The sequence below is a fragment of the Peromyscus leucopus genome, chromosome 5, assembly GCF_004664715.2.
Source record: "Peromyscus leucopus breed LL Stock chromosome 5, UCI_PerLeu_2.1, whole genome shotgun sequence".
In the NCBI taxonomy this organism is placed as follows: domain Eukaryota; kingdom Metazoa; phylum Chordata; class Mammalia; order Rodentia; family Cricetidae; genus Peromyscus; species Peromyscus leucopus.
Window position 1 is genome coordinate 44,850,428 of NC_051067.1, and position 15,954 is coordinate 44,866,381.

General features: G+C 36.3%; 1 protein-coding gene across 4 annotated transcripts in view; it reads left to right on the plus strand.

The window, feature by feature from the left end:
• The window catches only part of Sugct (succinyl-CoA:glutarate-CoA transferase), a 737,591-nt gene that overhangs the window by 162,069 nt on the left and 559,568 nt on the right, over positions 1 to 15,954 (plus strand). For all 4 annotated transcript variants that reach the window (XM_037205923.1, XM_037205925.1, XM_028860083.2 and 1 more), the window contains exon 9: positions 11,518 to 11,613. In XM_037205923.1, coding sequence (XP_037061818.1) covers positions 11,518 to 11,613 — 96 coding nt within the window. The remainder of the gene's footprint in view (positions 1 to 11,517; positions 11,614 to 15,954) is intronic.

Consider the following 15,954-nt stretch of genomic DNA (forward strand, 5'->3'; position numbering starts at 1 on the left):
TTCTCTGATTCCTAGAGGTTATATACTCAGATATGAAGATTTGGAGCTAGGAACCACAGATGAGAAAGAATATGTGGCATTTGCTTTTCAGTTCTGGGTCACCTCACTCCATAAAATATTTTCTTAGTTCTATCCACTGACACACAAATTTCATGCTTTCATTTTTCTTTACAGCTGAATATAATTCTATTGTGTATATGTTCCGCATTTTCATTATCCATTTGTCAGTTGAAGGATATTTAGGTTGTTTCCATTTCCTAGCTATTGTGAACAGAGCTGCAAGCAACATGGGTGAGCAAGTATCATCAAGGAGCAGGAAATCAAGTCCTTTGAGCATATGCCAAAGAGTTGTATAGTTTTGTCATATGGTAGATTTATTTTCAGCTTTTTGAGAATTCTTCATACTGATTTCCAAAGTGACCATTACCCATTTATCATTCTATTAATGGCGAATGATGGTTCTCCTGTTCTCATATCCCCTCCTGCATTTATTGTTTTCTTCTTATGCATTCTGACTGGAGTAAGATGAAATCTCAAAGTTGTTTTCATTTTTATTCCCTTAGTTGCTAAGGATGAACATGTTTTGAGATATTCCTTAGCCACTATAATTTTCTCTTTTTGTGAACTCTCTATTCAAGTTCATAGCCCATTTTGAATTGGTTCATTTGTTTTTTATTTCTTTATATATTCTGGATATTAATACCATGTCAGATGTGTAGCTGGCAAAGATTTTTCTCCAATTATGTGAGGTTCCTCTCTCTGCCTGATGGTTCAGTTTACTATACAGAAGATTTTTAATTTCATGAGGTCCCACTTGCCATTTGTTGGGCTTAATTCCTTGGCAAATAAATTCCTATTCAGAACATCCTTTCCTACACCTATATTTTGTAGGATCCAACCCATATTTTCTTCTAGCATTTCAGCCTGTCAGGTATCACATTGATGTCTTTGAGCCATTTGGAGTTCATTTTTGTGCAGGGTGAGAGATATGGTTCTGATTTCATCCTTCCTGTTGATGTCCAGCACCATTTGTTGAAGATGCTGCCTTTTCTTTAGTATTTGTTTTTGGCATCATTAAATATCAGATGGTTGTAGATCCATGTACTCATGTTTAGGTTTTCTATTTTGTTCCATTTGTCTACATGTTTGTTTTTGGGGTCACTACCTTACTGTTTTTGTCTTGAAGTTTGCACTGGTAACCCTTCCATCATTGTTCTTTCTTCTGAGGATTGCTGTGGCTATCTGGGGTCTTTTGTGCTTCCATATTAATTTTAGGATTTTTTTCTATTTCTGTTAAGAATATTATGAGCATTTTGATTAGGATTTCACTGAATCTGTAAATTGCTTTTGGTAAAGTGGTCATTTTAACAATTCATGAGCATGGGAAGCCTTTCCATTTTAGAGTGCCTTCCTTGATTTTTTTCTTCAGAGATTTGAAGTTTTCATTGTAAAGATCGTTTGTGTCTTTGGTTGGGTTGTTTTCTAGATGTCTTATTTTCTTTGAGACTCTTTTTTAAAAGAGTATACCCATGATCTCTTTCTCTGCATATTTGTTCTTAATATTTAGAAAGGCTACTAATTTTTGTAATTTGATTTTGTATCCTGTCATTTTGCTGAAATTGCTTCTTGAAATTTTCTTGTAGAAATTTCAGGACCTCTTATGTACAATATCATATCCAAATAGGGGTAATTTTCCTTTTTCTCTTGCTATTTGTATCCCTTTAATTTACTTTTTCCTTTATTGCTCCAGCTATTGCTTCAAGCAGTATATTAAAGAGGAGTGGGGATAGGAGATGGTTCTATCTCTTTCCTGATTTTAATGGAATTGCTTCAATTTCTTTCTCCACTTAGCTATGAGTTTGTCATATATATCTTCTAGTAGGTTGAGGTGTGTTCTTCCCAGTACTATGCTTTCTAGGTCTTTTATTTTGAAGGCATGCTATATTTTCTCATAGACTTTTCTTCTTCTATTGAGATAATCATGTGGTGTCTTTAAGAAAATTTAAATGGTTGATTACATTTATTGACTTATGTATTGAACCATCCTAGCATCTCCAGGATATAGCCAATTTTACTGTGGTGGGTGATCTTTTTGATATATGCCTTCATTTGGCTTGCATATATTTTACTGCCAATTTTAACATATATTCATTAGGGTTATTGGCTTTTAGATTTTTTTTGTGTGTGCATGTGTTACTTTTTGGTATTAAAGTGATACTGGCTTTATAGAGAAGTATGGAAGTACTCCTTTCCTTTCTATTTTTGAAAAAGTAATTCAGGGAGTATTGGTTGTAGATCTGCGGAAGTCTGGTATAATTCTGTTGTGAATCCATCTGTGCCTGGGTTTCTTTCTGTCAGAAGGATTTTTATTGCTGTTTCAATCTCCTTTGTTATGGATCTGTTTAGATTGTTTATCTCTTCTTGGTTTAACTTTAGTGGTTTCTTTTAGATTTCTTTTAGATTTTCCAACTTAATGGAGTACAGATTTTTTAAAGTATTCCCTTATGATATCCTGAATTTCTTTGGGATCTGTTGTAATCTTTTACTATTCATTTCTGATTCTGTTAATTTGAGTACTCTCTTTATTTTGGTTAGTTGGGTCAAGAGTCTGTCAATCTTTTTTAACTTCTTAAAACAAAACAAAACAATCCCCAAACTGCTCTTAGAATGCTTGATTCTTTCTAATGTATTGTTTTTTATTTGTTTGTTTTGATCTCATTTATTTCTTCTCCGAGTTTTATTATTTCTTGCCATCTACTGGATTTGGGTTTGGTTATTCTTGTTTGTGCAGAGTCTTGAGTTGCATCATTAAGTTATTTACTTGTGCTCTTTCTGATTCTCTAAGTAGGCACTTAGAGCTAAAAATTTTCCTCTTGTGACTGATTTTAATGTGTCCCAGAGATTTTCTTGTGTTATGATTTTCATTTTAATTTACTCCAGGAATTAAAAAAATTATTCTTTGACCAATTCATCATTAAATAATGAGTTATTTAATGTCCATGTGTTCGTGTACATACTAGAAATTTGTTTGTTATAAATTTTATATTTTAAAAATTATGGTTAGATTGTACACAAAACTATTTCTACTTTTCTGATTTTGTTAAGTTCTGTTTTATGTCCCAGAATGTAGCCTGTTTTAGAGAAATTTTATTGGCCTGCTGATTAGAATGCATATTCATTGATGTTTCAGTAGAATATCTTGTGTATATCTGTTAAGTCTATTTGATATATAATATAATTTAATTCTAAGGTTTCTTTGTTTATTTTTTTTGTCCAGATAATCTTTCTGCTGGAGAAAGTGGGATAATGAAATTGTGTAGTATTATTGGGTTGGTGTTAATATTTGTCTTTAATTCTAGTAATATGCATTTAATGAAATTTGGCTCATCTGAGTTAGGCTTTTATATACTTGGGATTATAATGTCTTCTTGGTTAATTGTTCCCTGGATCAGAATGAAGTTCCTTTTTTATTGCTTCTGATTAGTTTTAGTTTGAAGTCTAGTTCATCTGATCCCATTTTCTTAGATGCCTTTTACCATTCTATCTCTTTTAGGTAATCTCTTATTTAAAGATTAATTTCTTGTAGACAACAGAAATATGGATTTTGTTTCTTTAATGCTCTAGTATGTTTCTTTAGATTTGAAAATCATGGCGAGTGATATATAAAGTTATTAGTGAAAGTGTGTATTGATTGGAATAATTTTGTTGCCATGTTGCTGTTAGTGTTTCTCGTCACATTTGTGTTTCAATAGCTATGGCGTCATTTGTTTTCTTTTTAAGTATCTTGCCTGTGCTTGTTCCTCTCTTCATTCTGGAATATTGCTTTCAGTATTCTACACAGGGTTACTTTGGTGAATATGAATTCCATTATCCTACTTGTGTCATGGATTCATTTTTTTTCAACTATGGATGATAGTTTTTCTGAGTAAAGTAGTCTATATTGGCACCCATGGTATTTGTGAACTTAGAGTACATGTCTCCAGGCACTCTTGGCTTTCAAAGTTTTTTTTTTTTCGGGGGGGGGCAGGGAACACAGATGTTATTGTGGCGGATTTTCCTCTATATGTGACTTATGTTTTTTCTTTTGCAGATTTCACTACTTTCCTTGTTCTGTATATTTAATGTTTTATGTATTAGTTTTGTAGGCAGTTTCTTTTCTAGTCTTTTTATTTGGTGTTCTGTGTGCTCATTGAATCTGTATAAGCATGTCTTTCCTTAGTTTGGGGAAGCTTTCTTCTATGATCTTGTTGATGATCTTGTCTATGCCATTGACCTTGGTTCTTCTCCCTCTCTATGCCTATAATTTAAAGCTTTGTGCATTTCATGTTTTCCCAAAGTTCCTGTGTATTCCTTTACTATGTTTTAATTTTTTCTTTTCATATTCTTTTCTTGTATGGTCTAATTACTTTTTCTTCAAGACTAAATGTTCTATCTTCTACTTGATCCATTCTATATATGAGGCATTTCCTCTGAGTTTTATAATTGGGTTATTGATTTCTTCAATTCCATTTTCATTTCAGCTTAAGGCTTTTCCTCGGTGTTTCTGTTTCTTTATTTAATTTGGTTTTCAAATACCGGATTGCCTTACCCATTCCATTTATCCTTGTATTTATGTTATCTTAGGCATCACTCACACATTTATTCTCTTTAAGCAACACTAATTATACTCAGTAGGTTGTATTTAGATATTTATGCATATATATGTATAAGAATGATAATAAAAAAGAGGCAATTAATTTGAGAGAGAGTGAGGGAAAGGACACACCAAGGGTTGAAGGGAAGAAAGTGAAGGGAGAAATGATGTAATTATATTTTAAATAAAAAAGAGGCATAGCTCTAAGTGGGAGAAAGATGATATAGACAGAATGTCAGGAGCGTTCCAAAGGAGAACCCTCAGAGAAATCTTCTGAACAAAGAAAAATAGCTGACTTTTCTATATTTAGGGTATGAAGGAAAATTCCACACTTCGTGACTTAATTTGGGGTGCTCTAAGTGACAAGGAGCATAGAGGGAACTGGGTACTGGGCAGGTCCATACATTCAGAGCCTAGGATAGCCTTTTAAGTCTACAAGACAGAGATGGAACTACATCAGGGCATGGTCTTACTTCTTCAAGCTATAGGATGTGGCAGCTTAGAGTAACCTTAAAGGGGTAGGTCATTGCTGTAACACAGTAAAGAATAAGTAAATCTTCCAAATTATTGAAAAAAGTATATATTACATGGAAATGTCAGAACAAAAAGTGGCCAGTAGTTGGTTTGACAGTATGTTTACTAGGAAAGTAAGTCTCTTTGGTGAAATCCTGGGAAGAAGATGTGCTAGTTTAACCACAGCCTTGTCAGAGCTTCAGTGACTATAGAGAGGTTGAAATGTTGCAGTTCCTGGGCCTAATTACAGAGTATTTTGCATTGTCCTGGCCCCCTTATTAGATATTTATTCCCAACTTCTGTGTGTTATTTAGCATTTTTGTGACTACTAGGTAAATCCTTTGGCATGTACAGACCCTTAGCTTCTCCTAGCCAAAAGACTAGAATGTTGTCAAATAGCACCTGAGGCCCATGATTGACTGAGCTTCCCCTGCTTTGCTATCAATCTTTTTTGCCCTAGAGCTTTTATACATCATGTTTATTCTTTTATATTCATCTCTTCTCTCCATCAAGTGCCTTAATACTTATTTTCTCATCTACTCATCAGGACAAAAGAGGCTAGATTATATAGCATCTATCTCTCTATCCATTTCTCTCTCTCTCTCTCTTCCTATCTATCTATCTATCTATCTATCTATCTATCTATCTATCTATCTATCTATCTATCTATCTGACTATCTATCATCTATCCCCACATTCAGCACAGTATCTTTCATAGAACAGACTCAAGCATTTATTTAATAAACAAACATTGATCACTATTTAAATTATTAAAAATTTCAGTGTTGAGGTTCTGTGTTATGTGTATGAGAGCATAAAAGTGTTTAGACTACACAATATTTACCTTAAAATTGTCCCTAATTTTAAAAAAGGAACAAGAGGAGACACAGATATTGTTACAACATGGGGAAAACAATGGAGTTGGAGTGATTAACTAGCTCTGTGACATCAGACAAATTATTTTTCTTCCCTATTCTTTTATTTACCAATGTGCAATGTTTAACTGTTTCTTAGAGTTTCGGTTCTCAAATCCAATGTGCAACTAAAAGTACATTAGCTAAATGATTTTTCCCCCATGTTCTATCCCTACGGAATTTGATTCAGAAGCTTAGGGGTAGGCTACAAGAATTCCTTTGGCCCTCTACAATGCAACAGTGATACACTCATAGCTATGTTTTGGGAAGACCTAATCTAGTGCCTTTTAGTTTTGACATCTTATTACCTTGCAATTGTAGAACAAGCTCGCCTTAGAAAACATAGCAGAAAGTAGTTGTATTCAGGTACTCTGTTCATTTAAAGTTAGGAAATATTTTATTACTTAGGTAAAGAACATAGGGCCTGATGGATAAGATGATGTTAAAATTGATGATTAAGATTGGATAGAGAGATGGGTAAGTGAATGTTTGCTTGGTATTTAATGTAACATAGTTATTGGCCAGAAAATACAGGGCTGCAGGCAGAAAATGACCGGTTTTGATGCAATGGACCATAGTTCTAGTTTTCTTTTTGCTCTCAAAGTTGTTTTTCTTTTGTAGATGAAATATTTTATTGCTTCAGTTTGCTTGCTGGAAATGTAGCTTGTGGTCAGGTGGTGAGAGGCATCATGAGGCTCTTTTTGTGAAATAAAAGAGCACAACCTTCCTCAAGTCTCTAGGGGCTGTGCCCTTTGTGATCCACTTAGGTTAGTCCCCATTGGACTTCTGGTTAGATACAAGGACTATCATGACCACTATGTTATTTAAAATAATAGATATACCGCAGAATTATTATTATTAAACCAAAGTTGCCTTTTTTGTTTAGATGAAGCCATATAAAAGCAACATTCTGAGTAAATTATATAGCGTCCACTTGATGAAATAATGAGCCTAAGTTTAGGGGATGAAAGTAATGATCTAATGCAATATTTAGAATGAGTGTTTAGTATGTAGTTATTAACCTAAAAGTCACATCCTGCATTCTTTTAATTTGTGAAAAATTTGTCACTAATTGCCCAAGAAACCTCTGATTTTTCATACAAAATCACCTCATAGCTGTTGACTTTCTCCCCCTTCCCCTGCCTTAAAATACAGCCCTATAAACAGCAGATTACTCTCAGATCTGTATGCCCTCTTTAAATATTGAACTGCTAAGTTTAGCCCCAATGCTCTCTTTTCAAAAATAGAATTCTTCCCCCATCCAACTTTGTCTTTGAGAAACTACCAACAAATCATGGTTTTATTTTAATGACAACTGGTATAAAATCTTATTTAACCTTTCTGTCCATTGAGAATCTGCTAATTCTGAAACACATTGAGGATTAATTACTGATATATAATGAAAATAGATAGCATCTTCCATTTAGAAGCAATTTGAGAGATAAGTTATGGTATTTAATTCAAATTCAGTCTAATTGAGGCAGAGTCAGGCAAACAGAAGTGAAATATTGAAAGGGCATGTCAATCTCTGTGAGTTCCAGTCTAGCCTGGTCTTCATACTGAATTCCAAGACATCAAGGGCTATGTAGAGAGACCCTAACTCACAACACACACACACACACACACACACACACACACACACACACACACACACACACACATTGAAAGAGAAAAATAAGGTAGATAAGAAATAAGGTAGCCAGGTTGATATTCAACCTTGAGTCTAGCTAGCCCTTACTTACCTCATCAGGGTTTGCAGTTTTGCTTGTGATCATCTCCCAATCTACTGCTTCATGCATCTCTGCTGACTTTAAAGAATAGATGTAATACAACTATAGTGATTAATTTCTTGCAATATTTATCTTTATGAATTTGAATTCTTGTCTTGTAGTATCATCAGTGTCTTAGAAAGTGACTTTGACTGGGATTTCTTTGAAAGAAAAAATACATAGGATCACAAAAGATATATGTGAAAGAAGTATCTGTCTTACAGAATTCAGACTTCAGAAAATGTCTCCAAAATTCAGGAAGAGGCATCATGAGAAAATGGCTACAATTTCACCCCTTTTGTCTTATTATTTGACAGCTTAAAGGAATAGTAGGGTTAGAAGTACTGATGTTAATTGAAAACTTTGAGATCATTTACTATTTTGTAAATTGTGTTCATACTCTCTGTGGTTAGTTACACAATATGCTTCATTTCAAGCACTTGGGATATTATCTACCTATATATTAGGATTTCAAATATTTTTATTTGATTTTGAAATACTTTAAAACCTGAAAGTTTGGCTAAAATGAGCATAACTTTATAGAGAAAGTGTTTGGGGGTCAAAGAGGTTAAATTAGATGCCAACAGTCTTGTACCTACTTGGAAGTTGGCAAAACTTAGAAACCATGAATCTGGAATTCCCTTCCAGGGCATTTTCACTACAAAATGTTCTTTTGATTTTGCATTTTGAAAGACACAGAAGTGGTCTGTGAAATGATCATTAGCACTAGGCAGCCCAAGCAGCCCTGGAGTGTTTCATGGTTCAAATGCCCAAGACCAGATGGAAGTCCAGAAGTGGATGACTCAGAATTTATTAGTTTTGCCACCTGGGTAGTACAGCCAAACCAGCTGCCACAAGGCAGTTCCAATTTCAGCAGAGCAGTAAATGAACAAAAAAAAAAAATGAGAGTCAGTCCATAATAAAGGAAAATGGCTGATACAGCAGCAAGATTCACTCAGCATGATTCCTATTGACATCTCTTGTAGGAAGTACAGTTCTTATTCCAGGCACAGGGCAAGAAATGGTTAAGGCATCTTGCCATGAAAAATCAATACCTGAGTTGTTCCAGAAGCTACTGTCAGTTTGGGGTGTGTTTGAATTACAGGCTTGGTAGGTTCCCAGTTACAACTGATGATCTGGAAAAGGAAAATTAAGCCAGTGCTATAGCAAAGCTGTGTCATGAAGCCAGATGGTTTTTTTTCCCCTGTAATTATAAAATATCATTTATCACCTTTTCATAGTTCTGATCTTTGGAGGCCTGCATATTCAGGGATCCTAAGATCCTTGTGGATAGTCACAGAAATCCTTCCATTATCCTCATGATTTCTTTATGTGGACCTGAAAGTTTACAGGTGTTCCTATGTTCCCAGTATACAGCAGGATGTGGAAGGAGAATTGCTGCAAGTTTGAAGCTAGCCTGGCCTATAAAGTTTGTTCCTGGGTAGCCTGATTATAGACTGAGGCTCTGTCTCAACTCTCAAACCACCAACAAGCCAAATGAAACCAAAATATGAGGTTTTTCAGCATCAGTTCACAGATCACTAAGATTCAGAGAATGAAGTTAAGGTTTCAGATGACTTCTAAATAGATCTATGGTGCTCAAAAACAAAATGAGCCTAATAATGAAGGCATGGGGAATCAGACCAAATTGAGAGAGGTATAGTAATTTTTGCTTAAATTATTTATTTTTATTTTATTTTTAATTTTCTTTTTATTTATTCTTTGTGTCTTTCACATCATGCATCTCAATCCCATTCATTTCCTGTCCCTGCATATCTGCCCTCTGTCCTTGCAGCCCCCTCTCCCAGATAAAATTTAAGAGAAAAAAGAAAAAAAGGAAAAAAAAAAGGGGGTGGGGTGGGATGTCATCATGGAAGCTGTAGTGTGACATAATGGGTCACTCAGTAAACCCTTTTGTCCACTTATCTTTACTTGTAAGCGTTCATTGCAAAGAGTCATTGGTCGGGTTTGAGGCCTCTGGTTTATGCTATACTATTGATTCTGGGCCCTCACTGGGACTCCTCTTGGTTATCCTTCTGTTGCCCTATGTTGTAGAAATCCTCCAGCTTTGGGTCTTCAGGACCCAGTCCCTTCAGGTGCTCCAACAGATCACAGATAGTATGGATATTGGTATGGGACAACTCATAACCCTGATTCTGGGCCTGGGTAGTTGCAGGATTGGTCAGCCTGCCAGCTTGTCCTCACCATCAGGGTAAGCTCTCCTGCATTGCCTTGGTGAGTTCACCCTTTGCAGCAATGAGCAAAGGGTGGGGCCAGTTCTCCCGTTTCATGTCCTCAGAATCAGATCTCCCACATCTACATCTTCAGGGCCAGCTATACTGTGTTGCCCAGGCATGGTGTAGGGCCACTCTCCCGGATGCTGCAGCAGATGAGGGGCAGGGCTAGCTTCCCTTCCCCCTTGACCTCAGGGCCAGCTTTCCCACATGCCTCAGGCATTGATGGGCAGGGGTGGGGTGGGGGGGCATCTCTCTCCTGCTCTTGTCACCACATGACAGGTGTAGCTAGAGTTTTCCTGCCTGGCCCACAGTCAGGACAAATCTTTGTCACCTGCCAGTCCCACAGCTGCTCAGACCCAACCAAGTAAACACAGAGACTTATATTGCTTACAAACTGTATGGCCGTGGCAGGCTACTTGTTAACTGTTCTTATAGCTTAAATTAATCCATTTCCATAAATCTATATCTTGCCACATGGCTTGTGGCTTACCGGCATCTTCACATGCTGCTTGTCCTGGTGGCGGCTGGCAGTGACTCCTTCTGCCTTCCTTTTCTTTCTTTTCTCTCTGTTAGTCCCTCCTATACTTCCTGCCTAGCCACGGGCCAACCAGTGTTTTATTTATTGACCAATCAGAGCAACACATTTGCCATACAGAACATCCCACAGCGAATAGGAACAGCTCTTCCATGCTCACAACATTGGGGCTGGCTTGCCCACACTTCTGCCAATGGAGTTGGATCTATTGTGCTGCCCCTGCAAGGTACAGGACCTGCTCTTCCAAGTATTGCCAGTAGTGGTAGGTAGGGGCAGCTCTCCTGCCCTTCTGACCGCAGGGCCAGCTCTCCCACCTGTCTCAGGCATTGATGGATGCGAAGGGGAAGGGAAGAAAGGTTTATTAATAAATTTTAAAAAAATCTCATTTTCCTATGCCAAAAATGCTTGGGTGTTTTTTTCCCCCCAAAATGCAACTAAACTGACTGAATAGAAGCTTGGCATTATTTCTCTTTATATGTTGAAAAGCTCAGAAGAGTGTAGCTCCTTGCTTTGGTTCCCTGGCCTTAGTGATGGTGCAGGCTTTTTGGTGTTATGACGAAAAGAACAAGAGCATAGCCAGAGAAGGGAGTTCTTATGCCAGTTGCTGACATATCTTGTTGTGGCTTTTTTGTTTGTTTGTTTTTTGCCCATGGCTAGATCAAGGTGCTGTTGGCTTGGCTGACATCTGCCTACAGATGGCCTTTTCAGGAGATGAATTTTTCTGTGTTTATATTTCCAAACTGATCATTATTTAGTCATGTAATAATGTTCTCTATTTGTATGAAGAGAATACAGACATGTATATGTTCTCACTGAATTTGTGTCTTTCTGATGACAAGAAGTGAAATGGTTTTATACTATAACATTTTGTTAATGATTACAGGTAAATTAACTTTTTCTATTTTTATTCTGGCAGGTGGCATGTTTGACCCAAGTAGCTGCTAATTATCTTATTGGTCAAAAGGAAGCAAAACGCTGGGGCACAGCTCATGGCAGCATTGTTCCTTATCAGGTACAATTTAGTCTTCATTACTATAATCTGCAGATCTGTACAATAGGACTCTGGAAATTAATTTTTTTTTTTACGAACCCTTCAGCATTCTTCTGTAATGTGTCTCTGACTTATTATAGCAAGGTTCAGTTGTTTTCCTTAATTTTTTTCATATTTCTTCACAAGAAGAATTGTAACAGAACACTTAAGTGGATCAAAGGAACTTATAGAAAAGGAATTACTTTGGAGCTCATAATATGGTGGTTTCTTCATTTCTTTCTTTTTATTTTTCTTTCACCCAAAAGCTTCTGTTATGCCATTGACTGTAGCTACTTTATAAAGCACTGTGAATTATCATGCTAGCTATATAACAAATGTTACCTTCCTTCCCCATCTGACAATAATATTCTCACAGGGTTAGGGTGAAGTGAAAATTTGCGTGTGATGGATCTCCATCCTTGGAGAAAAACAGATGGTTTGAGCTGCTGTTCTTTATTAAGTGTCTAAACCTCAGAAATTCTGGACTTTGGCTAGTGCAAATGAATATGTGAAGAAACTGTGATTCTTTAGAAATAAAAGCTCTACTATGTCTTCCAAGCCACTAGCCTTAGCCTAGCCTAGTTGCATATTTCTTTGCATTTCCTTTCATTTGTCAAACTTTCCATAATACATCATGAATTTAAGAGGAATGGAGTCTTTCTCATCGTTTCTCTCATATTCAATAAAAATGTAGGCAGTGTACCCTGGAAGTATCTGCTTAATAAAGGAATGGATTTAGCTCTAGCTATTTCAACATGTGTATTCTTGACAGGAAACAAAAAACTCAGAATTTTTTTGTTTGCCAGGAAATCCATCAGTACTTCCAGTCATCTTTTCAATGTCAAGAGATTATTTCCTTGGGCAGGTCTAGTTTCATTTCTATTTCTTTTAAACCCCTATTTGAGGAAAGTATATACCACTGTGAGCCCAGCATGCTTCCCTCTCTTGTTCTGTTTATGATCATTTTATACCTGAGACTTTGCTATGATTTCTTGGTATAGCTGCTTTTCTCAAGTTGAGTTACCTTCTGGGATAATTATAAGTTTGGAGGATTTCTTCAGTGCCTCCTTTTTTTGTCCCCACTAAAGGATTCTTGACCACCTTAGGGACATTTGCTTCCCCAACTAAGATTTTCTTGTGGCTTCCTCTAAACATCTAACTAGACCTTCCTACCTTGATTCATAAAAGTCATTGTATTTTTGAGCTGGGTAGAAATACTTAGATTCAGCCTTCTTATTTTCCAGATTTAAAAAAAATCTCACACCTAGTTTGAATGGAGAGTTTCCAACAGTGGCCTCTTGGTTCTGTGTTTAGACACTTTCAGTTATTCTACCAATGATAGGAGTGTGCTGTGGTTTCAGGTCTTTTCAACTCTGTTCACTATTTCTTCTCATCCAGTCTGCTCCTAGATCAGGTGTATGGTTAAGTGATTCATAATTATAATTGATGAGGAAAGTTCTCAAGGGGGTTTTTAGCAAAGCACAATGTTAGAATTTATGTGAATTCATCTCAAATAATGGAAATCCAGGCTTCATCCTTTGATGTGTATGGAGAAAGCAGTATTTCTGAGTTGGAAAGCTTTGTAGGATAATTCTAAGTCATTACAAAATATAAAAGTTTCTTTTTTTTTGTTAAAAATAGAACATCCTTTTAAAAGCTTGCTATGAACCTTATCTATCTCTCCTGGGCATCCATACCTAGAATTCTGGCATCCCAAATAAGCTCCTAATTGTTTTACTGTGAGGGACAAAGGAATTCAGAATTTTTGGCCCTTGTTTTAGAATGTTAAGTGTATAAAAGTCTCTCTCTCAGCCGGGCGGTGGTGGCGCACGCCTTTAATCCCAGCACTCGGGAGGCAGAGCCAGGTGGATCTCTGTGAGTTCGAGGCCAGCCTGGGCTACCAAGTGAGCTCCAGGAAAGGCGCAAAGCTACACAGAGAAACCCTGTCTCGAAAAACCAAAAAAAAAAAAAAAAAAGTCTCTCTCTCTCTCTCTCTCTCTCTCTCTCTCTCTCTCTCTCTCTCTCTCTCTGATTTTCTTTAAGGATAAAGAAATACTTCATGGTTCAGTCATCTCAGCCATATTAAATGTATTGAAGGCTTTCTTGATCATAGTTGATTGTAAGAAATGAGATATACTTTGGTCCTTCCTCAGGAGCATAGAATTAATCTGCTTCCTCTTTGTAGAGAACTGGTTCAGCACAGTGATTAAATATTAAATGCAAATTGAATGAAACTAATATAGCAAGATGGGTCCTAGATATTCTTCAAGATTCTTGTCTGTTCACAATTTTTGAATAGACCCAAAGAATATTTCATGAGTGAATTCCAAGGTTATTATAATTCACTTTCCTATGATAATTACAGTTTTGCTTTTAATTTGCTTCTTATTTTCTGAGTTTTTAGCCCAGTGTCTATAATAAAGATCCTGATAGTTTTGGGAGGTTGTTAAGGTTCACAGCTTGCTTTCATTCCATTGTTGAACTCCATTTAGATAATCATAGACCTTGAGCCCATAGAATATATATTTTTGAGAAACAGTGATCCCTCATTATATGTTGTTTTCGAAACATGTAGTTCTTAACTACTCATATCATTTATCCATTGATGTACTTTTCTTCTTAATTCTTTGACTTTTATTTTTTATGTGTTTTTGAGACAGGGTCTTGCTATGTAGCCCAGTCAGTCCTTGAACTTTTGATCTTCTTATCTTAGTCTTCTGCATAATAGGATTCAGGTATGTGTCATTATATTCAGTTTGTTGGCAAATTTTTAAAACTCAGCAAGTTAAATAAAAGTAGAAACTATAGACAGATTTTTTGCTGTTTCTGTTAAGAAATATGAAGTTATAAAATTTACAGGCTAGAACTAGAAAAAAACCATCCAGATTTATGTAACCTAGACTGAGAAAGACCAACACTCAATATGATTCTTTTTCTAATGTGTGGGTGTTAGCTTTTAAGTTTTGTGTATGTGTGTTTCATTTAGAATAAACATAGAGGTTATGTCACTAGTAAAGACTAGTAAGGGACCATTCGGAAGGAAGGTATATTTCAAGGAAGGGAAAATAGAATATAAGGTTATAATGGAAAAGGCGGGGAGTAGAACAGGAAGGGTTAAATGGATTATGGGATGAGAGGAAAAGGTAGAGGAAGGAATACTGGGAAGAATACCTACAACTAAAGGCCTTTTATAAAGCCATATGTAAACTAATACTGTAGAGTTTCCTAACACACATACATAGAGATAGAGTTTTAAAGTTACTTCCTAAAGGAAGGCAATACCCCAAGTACACAATGTACATTACCAAATAAAATCTATATAGGTTACTTCTTTTTGAGTTGTTGGTTCAGTCATACAGATCCCCCCTCCCCCCAACATGACAGGGTATTGCCAATTCTGTTGTTTACCCACCACAACTTTAAGATCCTATAACAGAAGTCATTACATATTTGAGTCAAAGAACCACAGCTGGAGAAAAATCTAGCTGGTACTCAACTGGAAGCTTTAAACTTATTGGCTAGCATTCATACTGCAGGAAGGTGCTATGTATGCTACCAAAAGAGTAAAGTAAACATTGGTTTCACCCAGCTCTGAATCCTGTGAGCTACAATAATAACATGGGTGACAAGATATACCCACTGGTGCAATAGTGGCACAAATGTTTGGGAGTAACTAAACAACATTTCCCATTAGATTTAAGTAGCGTTCCATGAGATGGAACCCATACCTGACATTGTTAATGAGGTCAAGAACCTGTAGCTAGATAGGTGATGGGCCCTAGGGGAAATTTTGTTATTCTTTTCTGTATGAACTTGGCAATAAAACAATCCTGAAATCTTATTGCTATGCCCATAAATTGGTGCATCACTCAACTCTCATCAGAGGAGCTTTTTTATGAAGTATGTGGTAATTAACACAGAGATCTGCAACTGGTCCGTGTGCAGAGAATAAGAGACACTGGAATATTTAGCCCTAAAAGAGAAATCCATGCTTAGCCCTAAAAGAGTGAGAAGATTGTAAGAGCCAGAGATGGTAGAAGACTTCCAGGAAACAATGTTTTCTGGACATAATAAGGCAGATGCACATATAAACTCATGGTGATTATGACAGCATGCACAAGGCCTACAAGCTCAAACCAGACAAAGTCCAAGCATGGAGGTTATTTATTCCTTCTTCTTCACTCTCTTTATTATCCTTCCTCTCCCTTCTCCATTTAAGTCTCTCCATTTTTTTCTTCTAACCCCTTCATAATATTGCTATTTTCCTTTCCAGAACTATTCTCACCTCCTTTAATGGTCCCTTTCTACTTCCCTGGCTTCTAT